The sequence below is a fragment of the Crinia signifera genome, chromosome 1 (genome assembly GCF_055691185.1).
Source record: "Crinia signifera chromosome 1, ASM5569118v1, whole genome shotgun sequence".
Classification (NCBI taxonomy): domain Eukaryota; kingdom Metazoa; phylum Chordata; class Amphibia; order Anura; family Myobatrachidae; genus Crinia; species Crinia signifera.
The window spans coordinates 435,853,479-435,873,792 of record NC_139217.1 but is presented as its reverse complement, the minus strand read 5'-3'; the positions used below and the strand labels follow the sequence as shown (position 1 = coordinate 435,873,792).

Here is a 20,314-nt window from a genome sequence, read left to right as displayed (position 1 = left end):
GTTGAAAATTACTGGTCTGTACTATAGACCATCTGTACTGTTATATATTAATACTGTATTCCATACAGTATCCATTGTATAAAAAATACCAATTTTCCAGACTCTTAAACTTACTCCAATGCGCTGCAGAGTGGGAGATTTTGGATTACATTTGGAAACCCCCCTCTAAAAATCCTGTGTTTGACACTGGCGGCTGATCCATTTCCATATTTTCGCACAGCTGCTGCATAATAACTTGCATTTGCATACATCATTGAATCAGGGCCTACACCCACAGGAGATCACAACAGGAGATATAGTGAACAGAGAGCTGGATTCTGAGTCACATGCAGTGTTGTTATCACATGTAAACATGACAATGGTGCACACTGGTTACCTGGGCAACTGTGTGCCACCATGTGCAGTGCTGCAGCTCTCCAGGAATGACGTGCGCTTATTTGGCATAACAGGGAGGACATCCCGTCTGCTGACATACTGTAGCCTTTCATCACCAGCCTCAGCTTCCAAGGACCAACCGGGGATACTGGCGGAAGTGTGTGCGGGTAATGACACCGGTTGCCCCCAGGTGCAGAGGAGGTGAGGAACCTGGGGTACGCAGCTACAGTACACAGCCACCGCCGCCTACTACTACTGAGTGACAGCAAACTGTGTATTTGTACAGGACAGCAGGTATTTTTCAGTGCGCACTGAGGGGCAGATTTATTAAGCTTGGAGAACAGATAAACTGGAGATAAAGCGGAGAAAAGGTAAAAGGAGATAATGCACCAGCCAATCAACTCCCAACTGTCTTTTTCAAACACAGCTGATTGGCTGATCTTTACCTTTTCTCTGCTTTATCTCCAGTTTATCTCTTCTCCAAGCTTAATAAATCTGCCCCTGAGACTGCTGGCTCCCCCAAGCCCCAGCTGGGGCTGCCACAACATATTTACGCCACTGGGGAGTGGCTATGCCAATATGGGCATGTCGCGGAGGTGTCACTGTAAGCGGCTGCATCCAAACATGTCTAGCTGCTCACGCAGGAGGCCATGGAGAAACTGTAGCTGCAATAGGGCTGGAGCACGTTCCGATGATGATAAGATTGGGACAGAACTGGGCAACTGCAAGTTCAATTGGCATAAGACACAGGCACGGCTGCGACAAAAGACACGGCCACATCTGCGACAAGACACGGCCACATCTGCATGTGACTCACAATAAGTCCCAGAATAAGCCAAATATTGGTTTTGCTTTTTTTCCTCATTAAATTCCCAGAAAAACAACATGTGCAGAGAGAGTTAGATTTGGGTGAATTATTTTGTTACTGTGCAGGGGAAATACTGACTGCTTTATTTTTACACTGCAATTTAGATTTCAGTTTGAACACACCTCACCCAAACCTAACTCTCTCTGCACATGTTACATCTGCCCCACCTGCAGTGCAGCATGGTTTTGCCCATTGAGAAAGATTTAGAATTTGCAATCAGTTCTGAATCAAGTCCATTGTACACAAATGGGAGAAATTGCTATGGGCAACCAATCAGAATTGACTTCTTATTTATTTAGCACCTTCCAGAAGATAACAGATATTGGGGCAGACAGGGGCCCCATAGCAAAAGGTCGTAAGGGCCCCCTATTTAGCAGCTGATAAATGTCTGTAAAAACATATTACTTACAAAGTAAAGATGGGCCCCATAGCAGCTGCACCCCTTGCGCCTATGGTAGTTATGTCCTTGGTGTGATAAAATGGAGACTGATAAACAGCCAGCCAATCACCTCCTAACTGCAGGCTGTGTTTGAAAAATGTCAGGCAGGAGCTGATTGGTTGGTTGTTTATCACTCTCCATTGTATCACTTTTAGTGCATCTGGCCCTTAGGGCCTTATTTTAGTTCACTCTTTCTGATAAAAATCCTTCTTAGATGGACAAAACCATGTGCACTGCAGGGGGCAGATATAAAATGTGCAGAGAGAATTGATTTGGGTGAATTATTTTGTTTCTGTGCAGGGTAAATACTGGCTGCTTTATTTTTACACTGCAATATAGATCTCACTTTAAAGTAAGACCCCACCCAAATCTAATTCTCTCTGCCCCACCTGCAGTGCACATGGTTTTGTCCATCTAAGTAGGATTTTGTCAGAAAGAGTGAACTAGAATAAGGCCCTTAGTGTCTGAAACCATGGCGATAACCATACTGGTGAGCCCCTACATTATAACAGCACAGGTTCCTAGGAAACACCATTTACATGGCAGGTTACTTTGCGTATGGCTTTCTCCACATTTAGCTAAAAATTAACTATGTCCTAGTGTAGAAGATGCAATGTGCAGTGAATTGCAGTAACAATTACAATATCTCAGCCTACAAGGCATGGCTACTTATATAATTGACTTGGGGCTAGTTTCTGTGATTGGGGCATAGGGCAAACAGGCTCCAATGACTAAATTGATGCCAGGTCCTCTAAGGAAAATATAATTGTAATTATAGTTAGTTTTTAACTTTGTGAAGAGACCTTTTAAGGCTTTGCAGCTCTGCGGCTTTTTGGAATAAGCCCTCAAGTCAACCTATTGCTATTTTCCTTTGAAACTCGTCAGCCTTTATTTATTATTTATTTTATTTACAGTTTCTTATATGGCGCAGCAGATTTCGTTGCGCTTTACAATAGTAGACAGTGATAAAACAAACTGGGTAACAACAGACAGACTTAGAGATAGGAGAGCCCTGCTGCAAGCTTTTTTTCTGATGGTCGCTTTTATCAACATTCAATGGCTTTCATCAGGCTGCTCCCACCCTATGGAATGCCCTTCCACGCACAATAAGACTCTCCTCTAGCCTCCAAACTTTCAAGCGTTCCCTGAAAACTCACCTCTTCAGGCAAGCCTATCATATTTCAGTTCTACACGCATAACCCTCTGAGGCACTTATGTATCATATAGCTTTTCTTCTGGACTTGTAACTTGGTGGGACTGCTATGCTATTACTGGTGCCTGTCCTTGTGTTTCCCTCCTATATCCCTATAGATTGTAAGCTTGCAGCAGGGCCCTCTTACCTCCAAGTCTGTACTATTGTAAAGCGCAATGGAATCTGCTGCGCTATATAAGAAACTGCAGATAAATAATAAAATAAGCAAAAACCACACGTTCCTCACGAGCTTAAACTATATGTTTATACTTCCTTTCTATATAAGGATAGATATCCTGTTTTAAAGTGTTATTAAACATGTTTATTGTATTGAGAATATAGCTTTCTATTCACTTCAGTGGGGTATGGGTCATAGGGTCGACCACTGATGGTCAATATGACTTCGGTTGACACATTAAATAGGTTGACGTGGCTAAAGTTGACAGGTTTGGAAGGTCGACACAAGCAGTAGTTCGACAATGGCTAGGTCGACAGTCAAAAGGTTGACATAGGTTCACATGTTTTTTGTCCCTAATGTTGACACGGTCGATATGGACACTGTCACCGTGCACCACTGCGCTCGCCAGGCTTCCGGCACTATTATATTCTCTCTTCACGCCCTATTGGATTTTAGGGCATGAAACCCCACCTGTCGGCTCAGAAAAAGTGAGTATCTCATGCAGGGGCGTAACTAACTATTTAGCGCCCCCCCGCCGCACGTTTGTTCGGCGCCCCCCCCCCCCACACACACACCTAACCTGCCCCCCCTTCTTACCCACGGTCTGCGTCTCACCCGGCTCTCTGTCGGGACATTCCTGACGTCACGGTCCCGGCCGGCTCCTGCTGCTACAATGAAAACGGACTTAGAAAATGGCTGCCCCCATACTGCAGACAAAAAACTGTCTGCAGTATGGGGGCAGCCATTTTCTAATTGTCAGTTTTCATTGCAGCAGGAGCCGGCCGGGACGTGACGTCAGGAAGGTCCCGACAGAGAGCCGGGCGAGACGCAGACCGCGGGTAACTATAGCCCCGCAGCCCCCCCCCCCCCCCCCGGCGGCGCCCCCAATTTCTCTGCGCCCCCCCGCCACCGCGGGGGCTGCGGAGCTATAGTTACGCCACTGATCTCATGTGAACCATTTGACTGCCGACCTAGCCACTGTCAACCTAATGATTATGGTGATCTTCCAACCCTGTCGACCTTAGCAATGTCAACCTACTTGTGCATATCTTGTGGATCCATTGTCGGGTGTGTACCAGCCATGTGTCTTTGAATGAGCAGTTCACAGATATATGACGTTGGCTGTGCAGCCCAGTCTATAGCCCTACAACAAACAAAAACAAATCTCTAATTGCAATCTCTCATTCTGAACCACTACCCAGCCTTTTTTTTGCTTAAGCAAATTTGCTTAGCAAAATCGCTTAGCACAAATCTCTGCATGTGTATGTGCTCCCCATGGGAGATCTGGACTCAGGGAAATCGCCTACCCTAAATAGCTTATCAAAATTGCTTAGCACACATCTCTACATGTGTATGTACACAGATTTTGACTGCATGCACTGATTAGTTAGCAGGCGATAGCGACTTGCGAGACCCTGCATCGTAATCGCTCAGGGTATACACACGGAGACATCTGTGCTTACTTTCTAAGCAATCTAGTCAGAAAAAAAATCGCTCTGTGTGTATACCCGTTAAGCCTGTAACTCTGGTGACACTCTTTTTAATACATCTCAGTGCCAAGGCATCCTGCATTGCCATGATAAGCTGATGTCAGATCAGCGATAAGTGACTTTATAATGCAATGCATCCAGAAAGTATTTACAGCACTTCATTTTTTCTACATGTTGTTAAATTACAGGCTTATTCCAAAAATGTAATAAATTATTTTTTTCCCTTCAAATTTTAAATACAATACCCCATACTGACAATGTGAAAAAAATGATTTTTGATAATAAAAAAAAACAACCCTAATAAATCACATGTTCATAAGTATTCAGCACCTATGCTCAATACTTTGTTGATGCAGCAATTACAGCCTCAAGTCATTTTGAATATGATGCCACAAACTTGGCGGTGTGGTATAGGGGTCCGACAGTCATTATCCCGATGTCGGGATCCCGACTGGCCGGACCCAGACAGCATGGCGAGCGCAACAAAGCCGCCTTGCTGGCTCGCTGCACTCGCCACACTGCGGGCACGGTGGCTCGACACCTATTCTATTCTCCATCTATGGGGGTCGTGGACCCCCACGAGGGAAAATAGCCGGCGGGAACCCGGCTGTCTGTGTTTTGACAGTCGGGATCCCGACGCCGGGTGAATGCCTGTCGGGACCCCGTCTGGCACCCTACTTGGCACACCTATCTTTGGGCAGTTTTGCCCATACCTCTTTGCAGCACCTCTCAAGCTCCAGCAGGTTGGATGGGAAACGTTGTTGCACAGCCATTATCAGATCTCTCCAGAGATGTTCAATCGGATTCAAGTCTGGGCTCTGTCTGGGCCACTCAAAGACATTCACAGAGTTGTCCTGAAACCACTCCTTTGGTATCTTGACTGTGTGCTTCGTTGTCCAGCTGAAAGATGAACTGTCACCCCATCTGATGTCAAGAGCGCTATGGAGCAGGTTTATGTCTCTGTACATTGCTGCATTTATCTTTTCCTGTACTCTGACTAGTCTCCCAGTTCCTGCCACTGAAATATATGCGCAGAGCATGGTGCCGCCACCGCCATGCTTAACTGTAGGGATGGTATTGTCCTGGTGATGAGCGGTACTTGGTTTCCTCCAAATGTGATGCCTGGCATTCATGCCAAAGAGTTCAATCCTTGTCTCATCAGAGAATTTTTTTTCCTCATGGTCTGGGAGTCCTTCAGGTGCATTTTGGCAAACTCCAGGTGGGCTGCCCTGTGCTTTTTACTAAGGAGTGTCTTCTGTCTTGCCACTCTGCCATACAGGCCTGATTGGCAGATTGCTGCAGACATGGTTGTCCTGGAAGGTTCTCCTCGCTGCAAAGAGGAATGCTGTAACTGTGACAGAGTGACCATCGGGTTCTTAATCACCTCCCTTTTCTAATTCCCTTCTCCCCCGATCGCTCAGTTTAGACTGCTGGCCAGCTCTAGGAAGTGTCCTGGTGGTTCCGAACTACTATTTACAGATAATAGAGGCCACTGTGCTCACTGGGACCATCAAAAGCAGCAGTTAGTTTTCTGTACCCTTCCCCAGATTTGTGCCTCAAGACAATCCTGTCTCGGAGGTCTACAGACAATTCCTTTGACCTCATGCTTGGTTTGTGCTCTGACATTCCACGGTCAGGTGTGGGACCTTATATAGACAGGTGTGTGCCTTTCCAGATCATGTCCAATCAGCTGAATATTCCACTGGTGGACTCCAATAAAGCTGTGGGAACTTCTCAAGGATGATCAGTGGAAACAGAATGAACCTAAGGTCAATTTTCAGCTTCCTGTGAATACTTATGTACATGTGATTTATTAGTTTTCTATTCTTAATAAATTTGCAAAAATCTCCCAAACACTTTTTCCACGTTGTCGTAACGGGGTATTGTGTGTAGAATGCTGAGGGGGAAAAAAAATAATTGACTCCATTTTGCATTAAGGCTGTAACATAACAAAATGTGGAAAAAGTGAAGCGCTGTGAATACTTTCTGGATGCACTGTACATCAACCCTTATAAATAGTAGAGGACATAACAGGTGTTGGAGGGACAAATAATCCTGGGAATTTAACACATCCTCATACAGGCCTGGGCCTACGGTGCTCTGCATTTCATCAGCTATATAAAAGCGTGCACCCGTGTATACAGCTGTACAGCTGTGACTATTGCATGAAATCCATGCATGCTCATTTGTCATGTTAGATCATGGCTAGCAGTAGATTCAGGCATCAGCCATACAGTATGACAGCTGTGGGTGGAACATTGATATAATAACAGAGGAGCTGTGCTTGTGGCCTCTCATGAGAGGTGAGTGCAGGAATGGGGGTGTGTGTGGAGCCTGCACTCCCCTCCCTGTGTCAGCACTCCCCCCACCTCTCTCTCTCTCTCTCTCTCTTTCCTCTCTCCCTCCCTCTCTCTCTCACTTCCTGACTCTGCCACATTTCTTTTGTTTTGAAAGAGGGCGTGACGTCACCAGCAGCCGCCTATAACACAGGGACTCCCAGGCAGCCGAGGTCACAAGGTTCAGTGGGCCACGCCCATCCGCACCGGGTCCACGCCCACCGCGGCTTCCGCACATCGCTGCGTCCGCCTCCCTTTCCTATCAGCAGCCGCGCCACCCCCCGGTCACGTCCGACTTCAAAAGGCGACAGAAGACAACTTCAAAGTGAAGCCCGACCTCTCCTTACCCCGGCCCCTCCCACTCCCGTTCTTCTGTGTCCCAGACCTGTGCCGGCCTCTCTCCTCTATCTATAGGTCTTCGATAGGTATTGATTTGCATAGCCACGCCTGCCTGCGTGACGTCGCGATATTTACTCTGATTCTCAGGTCTCCGTCTTTGGTTGGCAGAGTCCGCTGTGGGCAGGCGTGGCCACAGTGACAAGTGGGCGTTTGAGAGGGGGGAGTGAACTGTTGCTGGCTCCTCCCCTGGTTTATAACGGACGGCCACTTCCGCTGGCGGCTCAGAAGCGGTGCGATCATGGCGGAGCGCGGTCAGCAGCCACCCGCTAAACGGCTCTGCTGCAGACCAGGCTTCGGCTCGGCTTGCAGGCCGGGTCAGCGGGCAGGCGGAGCCCAGTGCGGGGCCGGCGGCTCTGCCCATGGCCTGTCAGGGAAGACCCAGAATCCGGAGTCCCTGCTGGACATCGCGGCCCGCAAGGTGGCGGAGAAGTGGCCCTTCCAGCGGGTGGAGGAGCGCTTCGAGAGGATCCCGGAGCCCGTGCAGCGCCGCATCGTCTACTGGTCCTTCCCCCGGAGCGAGAGGGAGATCTGCATGTACTCGTCCTTTAACACGGGAGGGGAGGACGGGGCTGCTCCGGGCGGGGTGACGGCCGCGGGGGTTACGGCCGGGGGCGCGGCAGGGGCGGCCTCCGTAGCGGCCACAGCGGCTGTGGCTGCGGTGGCCGCGGCAGCAGTGTCAGCTGGGGAGAGCAGCGACGAAAACCGGCTTCCCTTCCGACGCGGCATCGCTCTGCTGGAGGGCGGCTGCGTGGACAATGTCCTGCAAGTGGGTGAGTCCCCCCCCTTTCAAATACAGTCTTTGAGATTCCCCTTTGCTGGGGGTCCCCTCTTTCTTTTCCACCCCAGTATGTGTCATCCCCCTCCATCCTGCCTGATCCCCCTTTTATGGGGGTTGTCCCCTTTTATGATTACCACCCCCCCCCCCCCCTCACCCCAATATGTCACCCCCCCTCCACACATGACAGGGGAGGTAATGTATGCTGAGAACAAAGAGAGGAATTTAAAGGGCAGCACACAAGGAGGGGGTTTAAATCTGCAGACACACAATGTGCTGCATACTCAAGTGTGTGTGTGTTTCCTGTGCCTGAGATGTGCTGTGTGTTATTGTGCTTGTGGCTTCCCCTTGTGTCAGTGCTGGGGACAGCCTGCTGTATGTATTGTGTGTGCGTGTATACAGTATGTCTGTGTGTGTGTCTATGCATACATGTATGCGTGTGTATGTATGTGTATATATATATATATATTCTGCACAGCCAATCCCTTTATGTTCCTCATTCCATAGCTGATTCCTTCTGATACAAGGGACACTCATCCCCCCCTCCCCTGACCAGAGGCCTTTCCCATCTTATTTATCCCGGTCACAGAGGTTGTCTTGTCTCAGGACTGTGCTCACTAATTGCCTGGAGCTGTCTTTTGGATTTGGGTGTCTGGGAGAAAGAAGAGGTCACACCTCCTGGTGGGCTGTGCTGGCTGATTGCTTGGAGGTGCATGACAGGATTGTGTGTGTGTGTGTGTGTGAAGGGGGGGCTGGGGCTGGATCACACACCCCTGGGCTGTGCTGCGGCTGCATTGTGCCAGGCAGCTCAGAATGGAGCTGTTTCTTGTCAGGACAAGGGAGTGGAGTGAAAACAATATCCACCTTTCATGTGCGCTCCCCCCACCTCCGCCTTTATCCCATTTTCTATTTGTATTGCTCCATACCATCTTATTGTGGAGGTTTTAGTGACACCCCCCTCTTTTTTTAAATCAACTTTTGTTGCTGGTTTAGACAAGCAATAAAGGGCTGTCCAAACCTGTCTTGCATAGAGATTATTCTTCCCCCACCCGTTGTCTGCCCCATGAATTTGGGGTCTGAACCATGTTATGTTTCAGTGGTTGCCTCCTATCATGGTGCTTGGAATGGCTGCAGTGAGATACAATATTGACCGTCAACAGGAAAAATGATATTACATTTTTTTTTCCAGGCGCACCCCCCCCCCCTCTCCTATTGGACAATTGTGCATATTAAATAGCTGTCAGGCATTCATCATTTTTTTTTTTTCCTTTCTGGTTTTAATGTTTGAGTCTTCAGTTCCCCTGTTACCCCTCAAAAGGAAGCCAAACAAAGACAGCTCTTTATATATTTTCCTTTCAGTGCTTGTTAAATAGAGCAGCCCTGACAAAGCTGTCCAGGCTTCGGACTTAAAGCTGTAGTGTGCTGTTTTTCTGGAAGGATGTTGGCTGCCTGGAATTGGGTTCCTGTTTATTTATATTCTTAGTTATGCTACACTCCCTGCTCTGACATGTTCACGATCCTTATCGTTAACATTTACTTATGTAGCGCCGATTTCTCTGTTGCGCTTTACGGTTTTTGCTTTTGTTTTATTACAATTATTTTTTATTGTGCTTTTTGTTACGTTTTGGATTTTTTTTTTTCCCCATCTTAATTGTAAACCTTTTTTTTTTTCTTATACTCAGAGCCATCATTGCTGGCCACCCATGTTTTGCACCAAATTCTTTTTTTTGTTTGTGTGTGGAAATGTTAAAAATAAAAATTAGTGAAACATTTGTGGTTTGTGTCAGGCCTGGACCCACCTCTTGTGTTGGCATGGGTGAGGAGTTTTTGTCTGTACCTGACTTTGCATATGGGGGATGACAGGAACGCACACAGGGAAGGGAGTTTTTGGCTGCTTGCATTTAAGCTAGGAATTCATTGTAAAAATAAAGCCAGGGGGCAATAAATAAAAGATGCAATCTTCTGGAGACAGATGTACAAGCCAGTGATTCATGGGTTTTCAGCAGGGGGAGGCGAGGTCAGCTTTTTTTTTTTTTTTTTTTTATAGAGATTATAAACTTTACTTTCCTGCAGTCGTTGAGGCGGTGATGTATGATTAGGGTAGAGCAAGTTTTTTTTTTTTCTTTCAGTCAGACTTGTTTAATAGAAATATACAGTTCTGTCTGTTACTGTTGCCTCTCGCACGCTACTGCGTACAGACATTGCAGGCTGTGGCCGGTATAGGTTGGATTTGTGTGTGTGTGTGTGTCCATGTAGCAGACAAATCAAAATGGCAGCTCTGTGTTTACATTCATTTCTTCTAATCCCATAGCCTTAATCCCTACGGCATCTGTGTGTGAATGAAGTCAGTTAAGTTCATGTGTAAGGGTTTCTCTGTGATTAAAAAAAAAAAAATAGTTTGTTTAAAGGGTGGAATTTTTACAGCCTAGGCCTGTGGAGTGGTTATCTTCAGGGTAACGTTGATGTTATATGCTCATGGTGGGGATGGTAAATACACTTTGGTAACAAACACGACTGCTGTACTGTGTGAGTTTGTCACTCACACATGTCTGCCTGTAAGGACAAGCAGAACATTAATTACTTTATCTGGCTGGGCTGGTTTGTAGTTGGCCATGTATCCGTTTATCGGATAATACCCCAGGCAAGTACTTTGCGGTTCAGCAAAGCTTGCCGTAGCGGTGGGCAACCGAATGACCATCCGTTACTTGTGCCTGTGGCTCTCTAGTGCTTCACGGATGATGTTTGGCCCTGCTGGGTCACCATTTCCTGTTTCAGACATCTCATTTCTAATTAGTGTTGATATGTATAAGATTGTAAAGGCTGCCGTCATGTACCCCGGCTGGCTGATTTGTGGTTGTTAATACAGTGAATTCATGCTTGGATGCACTTGGTTTAGCCAATTTCCTTTCCTGTCACGTATAAGGGTGTGCCTATATTTGGTTATCAGTTAGTACACGTAGAAGTACAGTGACAGATGAGGCTGTGCAGTATTTTCCTTCTTGCAGGGTCCTCCCATGTTCCGATAATGCAATGTAAACATTTGGAGGCTAATGTCTGACCAGTGGCCCCATTAGAATATTGCAGTTGTTAATATTAGGTTTTGATTTTCATTCTTCGTAACAGACATCCTTGTGTGCAGTATATATACAGACCATGTTTATGAATTAGTCTGTTGTAAACGAAGATGTCTATCTGCAGTTTCCATCAATGCTCTTCTGTACGGGTCATTATGTTATATGGATAAGTGCTGTAATGTAGATTAGCTCATTGGTAAAGGTGGCCATACACACGCAGATTTATCTGCAGATCTGTCTGGTTGGAACAAAAACATGGTTATGGATGAGAGCAAATGAGAGTTGACCATTTGCTTGGAAATGCTGGAAAACTGGCAAACTGTCACTCATCCATAACCATGTTTTTGTTCCAACCAGCCAGATCTGAAGATAAATCTTACTAGTGTATTGGCACCTTTAGACTGGGGGCCAGATTCTCTAAGCTTCAAAAGTGATAAAATGGAGAGTGATAAACAGCCAGCCAATCAGTTCCTACCTGCCATGTCACAGACTGTGTTTGAAAAATATCAGGCAGGAGCTGGTTGTTTATCACTCTCCATTTTAGCATTTTTGAAGCTTAGAGAATCTGGCCCTGGGAATGGCCAGCTTCTTAAGTCACGAGGGAATATTGGTTGAATCATGTGGCCCTTTGTTGGTTCTAGCAAATTGGGCAGCGATGGTGGCATTGACTATAGAAACCAATACACCTTCCACCTACTAATCTGCGTAAGAACAATGATCTTGTTGCCACTAGCTGATTTTTCCAGTTTTCATTAATATCCATAAATGCATCTTTGTAACCTCTGTAAAAAATGCACATAGCACTTATTTCTCAGGTTTCATACTTCACCTATAATTTGCTGCTTTGACTGGAGTGGTATATAATAAACTTGGAATTACAATGTTGCATTCAAAGGGGGAATTTTTTTTTTTTTTTTTTGATTGACCGCTATCTGGGGGCAATTCAGTTGTTTTTTCGTGCCCATTTGCCAGTCTAAACTGATGAGAAGATCTTGACTTGTTTCAGTTTTTTTTAGGGGGGTGCTGGGGGCAAAGGCACCAGGTTAACCACATGAGACTGCTAAACCAGTCTACAGTTTTGGGTGCAACAAAGAAAATGCTGCTTGGGTGCCCAAATAATGGACTTTTCTTCAATTTCTGCTCGCCACCTCAGGACAATTAAATGGATGCCTGTGGAACTCACTTGAGATTGGAGAAACAATTTACTAGCTTTGTTGGGTGTTCAAAAGGCAATTTAATTTTCCACTTTAATTGTTGCTTTGATAGGGTGCCCATTTTTGCTTGCACCACCTTGAGATGGCAAGAAGAAATCGGCAAATCGTTTACTTTTTGGTTGCCTAAATGGCATTTTACTAATAGATGGGTTAGCTGCTTTATGTGAAAAGCTGAAATAATATAATATCGCCCTGTCCCTTTTGTCTGGTGATCAGTGCCAGAGGATGCGCAAAAGCAATTGAATTGCTACCGTTTTTCATATTCCGAATCATTGTGGATGGAAATGTTCTCAAAGCTGAAACTTGTGATGGCTCATAGCTCCACGTAATTGTGTACAATGTTTCCCTCATGTCTTGTGCTGGGAATAGTAATATACAGCTGGTAAGCAGGTAGCCACACAGATCATTGATCCCTGTGACCGGCACAAAATAAGTGTGCCATATTCTCATTATGTTTACATTCATGGCAAGCCCTTAATAAAAACTTAAATGTTGCGTTTTGGTCAGCTACTCAAATAGTTTTGATGCAGGTTTTTGCCAATTGGCAACTATTTATAACTCCTTTGCATAGTAGTTTAGTAGGAATAATACCTGACTTAACCATATGAGCAGCTCTTGCAGAACGTAATGGTATGCATAAGAACAAAGTAATTGAGACCGAAAACGAATACGGTTGTAGACTCCAAAAACTATTTGTCCAGTTTGTGCACTTCAGATTCAGGAGGTGATTTCCAAAACGTGCACATTTTCTCCATTGAATGGCTGCCGCCTGCTTAAATCCTGTCAGAAGATGAGTCAGGATGGTCACAGATCCTGAGTCATGTGGGGGGGGGAGGGAGTCATAACTCTTGTAGGCCTCAGCTGTTGCTGTCCAGGAAAATTTTGTTTTAAAGCCAGAGATCCAGTACTGATTCAGTGAGTAGATGATTGTCCTGAAACACATGCGAAGCTATGAAGGGTATAATTATATGGTTTATCCAACTGTTCCACAACTGCAAAGTATTAATGCTAATAAGGCGCTGGTGATGTTACCTCACTGCTCCTCTGAGTGACTTATGATGTTGCCCGAAATTGCACTGTGCACACATATGCTGTTGCTGTGAGTTTACCAGTAAATAGACAAGAGGTGAGATGTACTAAGCCTTGAAAAGTGATAAATGGAGAGTGATAACCACCAACCAATCGGCTCCCACTTGTCATTTTTCAAATACAGCCTGTGACATGGCAGGTAGGAGCTGATTGGCTGGCTTTTTATCACTCTCCATTTTATGACCTTTGAAAGCTTAGTGCATCTGGCCCAAGGTGAAAACACTTTCACGCCTGTGCCAGCGCAGCCTAGATTGTAAAACTGGCTAAAAAAAAATAATTTTTATCCCCCCCACACACATACACACATATATATATATATATATATATATATATATATATATATATATATATATATATATATATATATATATATATATATATATATATATATATATATATATATATATATATATATATATATATATAAGCGAGGATGGGAATGCACTCCTCTCGCCAAACAACTTGCCCGGTGCCTTCCCTGGATACTCCTGGCGTGGAGACCAAATGTAGAGAGATGCGTGGGCGGCACTCGGAATAAACAACTCACACTTGAGGCGGGTGTATCATCAACGTTTCGAGACTCTTTATTTAATGTCTCGTCATCAGGATATATCCTGATGACGAGACATTAAATAAAGAGTCTCGAAACGTTGATACACCCGCCTCAAGTGTGAGTTGTTTATTCCGAGTGCCGCCCACGCATCTCTCTCTCAATATATATATATATATATATATATATATATATATATATATATATATATATATATATATATATATATATATATATATATATATATATATAAATTCCAGAAAGTTCCGCACCTATCACAAAAGAGTCACCACGGCGGTGCTCACTCCAAGGATGGATATCCAAACAATAAAGAGCAAAAAGAAGAGGGCACTCACCAATCGTTGAATGTTACATTCAACGATTGGTGAGTGCCCTCTTCTTTTTGCTCTATATATATATATATATATATATATATATATATATATATATATATATATATATATATATATATATATATATATATATATATATATATATATATATATATATACATACATACATACATACATACATACATACATACATACATACATACATACATACATACATACATACATACATACATATACACATATATACATATACACATATATACATACATACATATACACATATATATATATATATATATACACCCACATATATACATGTATACATACACACATATGTATACACACACACACACTCTATTACACTCTCTCTTTAAATCCCCACTGCATGTGTATACATGCAAGATATTTATTTCCATGAGTTCTTTATTTAGCTGGCTATAGTGTGACTAGCTGCACTGAGGCTGCTAAACCAATTTGCTTTTAGATAAGGCAAAGTCATATTTGTTGTGTATTGGATTGTGTTTCTATCCGGTTGTGTTTCCCAGGCTATGAGAAGTCTTCCAGTGCACTTTTAGTGACCTTTTTGCAAATATGCTTTCGCCTCCTCATCGCTTTCATACTCTGCTGGCCAAAAATACAGCGTTATCTTCAGCCTTGAGAGAGGTCCTGGTACTCACTGGAGATCAATGCATTCCCCTCGCTCTGTGATTTCAAGGCCTAGTGATTAATGACAGGACCACTGAGGCTCCTGGCTCCATTATGGCTCCGTGTCTTGCACACTTGTGAGACTGGTGCCGTTTCTAACAACCACACTTCAGTTCTTTTGTATCACAAATACTCCTCTCATCTTCAAGGCTGTTATAAAGGTCATCCCCTGCCCCCCTTGTAACTTTCAGCTGCTAGTTTCACATTGATCTAATGTATCACCACTATTCTCGCCCTTAATTTGGATTAAATATTGCCTTCCTGTAATTGGTTTATGTATTGCCGTCTGTGCATTATTTGTGTTAAAATTCAGAAAGAAACTTTTGTAGTTCTTAACCCTTTGAGTGACAACGTTGCTGGAAGAGTTCCTCAAAATATCCGCTAAAAACAGCCACCGTCGCTCACAGGGATTGTTCTTTTAGTATAAATAAATACAAATACAGCCAAGTCAATTAATTGGAGTTTAATTAAATCAGGGTTGCCAACCCTCCCGGAATGGCCGGGAGGATCCCGTAAATCGGGTCCTCCTCCCGGTCCTCCGGAAAGGTGGGCAACCCTCCCGGATTCCGTCGGTCCCCTCCCCCCCTCATGTACCTGGTGGCGGAAGCTTTAAATTGCCGCGATTCAAGGTTTTTTTTTGCCGGAAGGGGGCAGGGCTATATATGCAAATTGTGTGCATTTAGCCCCACCCCTTCATTGGAGACCCGCATATTGCGGTATTTGCATTACTGGGGGCAGGGACTGATGAGGTCTCCATCAGGCCCCGCCCCCAGAAGTGATGTTGACAGTCTCCTCTCTGGGGTTCTCCCGGAGAGGAGACTGTAAAAGTCGGCAACCCTGAATTAAATATTGCACCCAAAAAAAAGACCAGTCGGGGTGAAAGTTGGCAGGGTTAATGCTGTGATATGGCAGTCTAGATCATACGAGCAAGGCCCTTCTACTGCTTTTTCTGTATTACCCAGTTTATTTCTGTTTCACATTTGTAAAGTACAACCGTAACTCTTAATAAACATAAGTGCAGTTTGGCAGTCAGCTGGCTTACTGGAGAGATATGGCTGTATCACATCTTAATGGTATGTCCTATTTGGGTTATTGATTAACCTGATCACTTTGACCACCTGCAGCTATAGAAAAGATTTTGTGTTTCTGTGAGTGCTCATTTGGAAGCATCATTCTATATCTTGTTTTTCTAGTATGCTATTTGTTGTTCAAGATGACTTCATTCCGGGCCAAAGCCTTTTTAAATGGCTTTTCTTTCACCATGGCAGTAGAACATAAGCTTCCTGTTACTTGTAGTTGTGGAATCGGTTCTCGTTATGCTGTTGCCCAATTTGCAGTTCTATAAGGAATCTATGGGAAGTGAAGAAATTGCATTTGGTCCCTTTGCAGCTCTTTGTCAGCCTGACAACACCCGACTTCCTCTTCTGTTCTTGTGCCTCACATCCCATTATCTTAGGGGAAGCAGCACCCCATCCATGTGACTGACTTCCTCACTGCCGCTTCCTGCCAGGTTGTGGGTTGCAAGAGTATATGTATGTGTATATATAGATTAGTGTTTTTTTATATTTTTTTGCACATCCATTATACATATCGGGGACTATTCAATCAGGGGTGAATCCTCTGAATGTTACCTTCTCTATTGACATTTTAAAGCAATGTAATGTGCAACAAAGGCACATTTATGATGGTCCCTAAATCTAGTAGTATGCACCCCTATGGATTTCCAAGCTAAAGTGCTTGTCAGTGTTCCAATGGTGCGTCATTCATCATCCAAAAATGTTTCCCACACCCTTTCCTTTTCCCACTTTCCTCTAGAACAGTGTTTTTCAACCACCACCAATGTACCACAATGTAGCCCCAGATCTAGAGATGCCCAAACCAGTTTACAGCCACCACCAGTTCAACTGTTATTTACTGGTCTCTTCTTTTCATGTAAAGGGCCAACGTTTGATATTTTTTTTTTTACCTGTGGGGACCAGTGTGATTGTTTTTTTTATATGTTTTTTTTATATGGGGGCCAATAGGTTTGGTTTAGTTTCTGTGAGGGGCCAATGGAGATCTCATGTTGTGCCTTGGCAATTTTAAAATCTTATTTAGTGTGCTGCAAGGTAAAAAGGTTGAAAATCACTTCCCTAGAACCACCACCTGCTACATTTTGTAGACTGGACCAATATTTGTGTGTCTAGCTCCTTGTGAATTCATTGGCTGCATGCTTGTGACTATCTGAGCCTACAACATGACTGGTGTTGTGTTTAAGTGACAGCAACGCACTTACAGGTCCTTAACTGTGAAGTTATTTTATAACTAAAGGTCCCCCACCCTCCCCAGCACCACCCCACGTTTGCAGTCTCACCACTTGTGAAAAGGGCTTGTTTTCTGTCCTCTGCTTGGAAATATATTCCTTAAGAGGTGGCCTCAAGCTCTCTCCACCACTTGGCACATAGCACGCTTGTGTGATCCAGGAAACATTCAGGGGCTGCTGAGATGGGGAAGATTTATTTAAAGAAAGGTGGCTTTTAGAGGTGTAGGGCTTTCTAATGGTTAAAGCAGCAGCGCCCTTCGCACGAGAGAATCTCTGCCAGCTGGTGTGGAATAGTGGGCTTTCTGTTAGCTGCTAGCCGTACTGCGCTGCATAATTTATTTGTTAATAATTCAAGAAGGTTGCAGAGTAAACAAAATCATAATCCAAGTAGTCTTTGTCCCTTATTTCCAAAGTAGAATTGATTCTGCACCCTGGAGACTCCAAAGCTGTCGTCCAATTTTTTTCCCCCCAGCATATATCTGCGCACTTCGTTGCACTTAATTCTAATGTAAATTTGATGTATAACACCTGACCTTGAAGCATGGACACTTTATTTCCACTCTGTGTAATTCTCCCCCCTCAGCATTGCCAGCGCCTTTCGTTGCCAGCGTTTCAAGTGTTTCCTTGTATACACAAGGCAGACATTTTGTTTATGCATAAGAACGGGGACTATATATTCCTGTAAGGTCCTGTCAGTATACTGCAAATGGTCATTCACCATGCAGTACAACACTTCTTTGTAAGACATGCATTTGTACATGGATCTGGGCTTGAAAGGGAATTTTTTTATTTTTTGTGCACATGGATAATCAAATGACTTGCACCCTCTGTCTCTGCTATACGGGGCTATAGCCCGGCCATATGGCTAATAAGTCTCGCTGGTGAATTGTTAAGGTGTAAATCAGGCAGTATATCGTCTGGTAACCAGCTTAAGCTCTTATACAAATTAAGATTCATGGAAGTGTTTGTTTATAATCATTTATTAACCTGTTTGGGCAAGTTCTGTTGCTGAGGTACATTATTGTGATAAGGACTTTAATAAATGAAAATAGTGTTTAGTTTTATTACTCCGGTGACTATTTCTCTGCTTGTAGGTGTTTGCTTAGCAAATTCCTTTTGAAAGACGGAAACAGGGGGAAGGTTATAGAACACTATGCATTGTGTTCATTGTGCAGATATCTGTTAGTGGATTAACAATTGCCCATTGGCTAAGTACTCAACACTAAAGGCCCCCATACACTATGAGATTTATCTGACCTGTAAAATTGCATCTGATTTCCCTTGAACTTCCCCGGCAGCTTCCCAGGAGGCCTACAAACAATTTGACACTTGATGTGCCATTTTTTACATCCAATTTGCGTCAGATAAATCACATGTGATTTATCACATGCGATTTATCACATGCGATTAATCACATGATTTATCTGACGTAAATTGGATGTACCATGAGATTTATCTGATGGGATGGCCCTAGGGATGTCCCTCTGTCCGTCAGTCAAGGGCCACTTTCAGGTCCCACTCGTCTCTCTCCCTCCTTCCTCAGCTCGTCGCACCCCTGCCACTACCCGGCTGGCTACCCGAGACTGGACTACGTTTCGCCCAAAGGTGGCGCCACGGCTGAGAGGTGCACGCATGCGCAGAAGAAACTTTGCAAGATTGATCTCTAGTTAAGGTTTCTACTGCGCATGCGTGGCTAAGCCATGGCAGGAACCATCGATGGCTGGTGATAGAATGTTTTAGAGCCATCGATGGTTCATGCTTTAAAAAGCCATCAATGGCAACCGTCGATGTGGGATGTGTCGATGGCCATCTCTAACTAGATGCGATGCAAATGCACAGAGTTATCGCACCGTTTATGGGCACCTTTACATAGTTATAGTGCATTTCTTTGTTTGTTGCATTTTTATTAACGCAAGTGCCATCAGCATTGGAGGCGGGATGTACTAAGGGGTAACTGTGATAAACCCCCCGATTTACCGCATTTTCCGATGTATTAAAACCGCGCCGCCACGATACTGCATAATAGGGTATCGCCACCTTTGGGTGGCGATACCCTATAGAAGCCTATGGGATTCTTTTTGCCACCCGACGCCTCCGCCGACCCCCCTGTCCCCCTTCCTCTGGCTTACCTTAGTCCAGGTCCTCCTGGACCCGGAAGGTAAAACCTTCCTCCCCCTAGTAAAGCAGCCGGACGTCCTTCCGGCTGCAGGGGGAGGGAGGAGGCGCCTGGGACAGTCTGCTTAGCTGTCCCCGGCGTGAGGGGAGGAGGCGCCCAGGAGGTGACGGAGACCCCCACGCACACCACATTACAGGTATCGTGGGGGCCTCCATCACCGCACCGCGATGCCAGCCGCATATGTTAGTACATATGCGCTGGCATCGCGGCGGGGGGGGGGGGAGGGGGGAAACGACGACTTTACAGGATTATCAATTGCATATAGCTCAGAACTTCAACAAGACATATCAGTTCCAAACCTTTTTTATAAATGGAACGATATTATGAAGCATTGTGCCCCAGTTTCATTCTATATAAAAAAAGAGGTTTTGTTTAGTCAGCAAGTTGGTGTCTTTTTATAAAGCAACATCAAAGCTGTTTCTAAAGGTGCGTACACACGGGGGCGATTATAGCAAATATCGCTGGAAATATGGTCGCTGAGCGACCATATTGCCAGTGATTGGAGTGTGCACCAGCGATAAATCGCCGGGTGCGCGCTCCCGTTTTCAGCCCCTGAATGGTCGCTGGTCGGAGGAGCATGCTCCTCCGACCAGCGACTTCCACTGCCTCTTCACCCAGCAGTGTGATATTTTCATCTGCGATCATCTCTGGTCGCAGATGAAAACGGAACACTGAGCAATATGATTGCTGAGCAATATGATTGCTGAGCAATATATTGCCAGCGATCATATTGCCACGTGTGTACGCACCTTAAGTGATAGTTCCATCACTATTGACCTCCAGCAGCAGGGTAGAGGGG

General features: G+C 44.7%; 1 protein-coding gene across 1 annotated transcript in view; it reads left to right on the top strand.

Moving 5' to 3' along the window:
- The first annotated feature begins 7,481 nt into the window (after positions 1–7,481).
- Positions 7,482–20,314, top strand: part of ZSWIM6 (zinc finger SWIM-type containing 6) — a 95,190-nt gene continuing 82,357 nt past the window's right edge. The window contains exon 1 of the mRNA XM_083153248.1: positions 7,482–8,047. Coding sequence (XP_083009374.1) covers positions 7,516–8,047 — 532 coding nt within the window. The 5' untranslated portion in view covers positions 7,482–7,515. The remainder of the gene's footprint in view (positions 8,048–20,314) is intronic.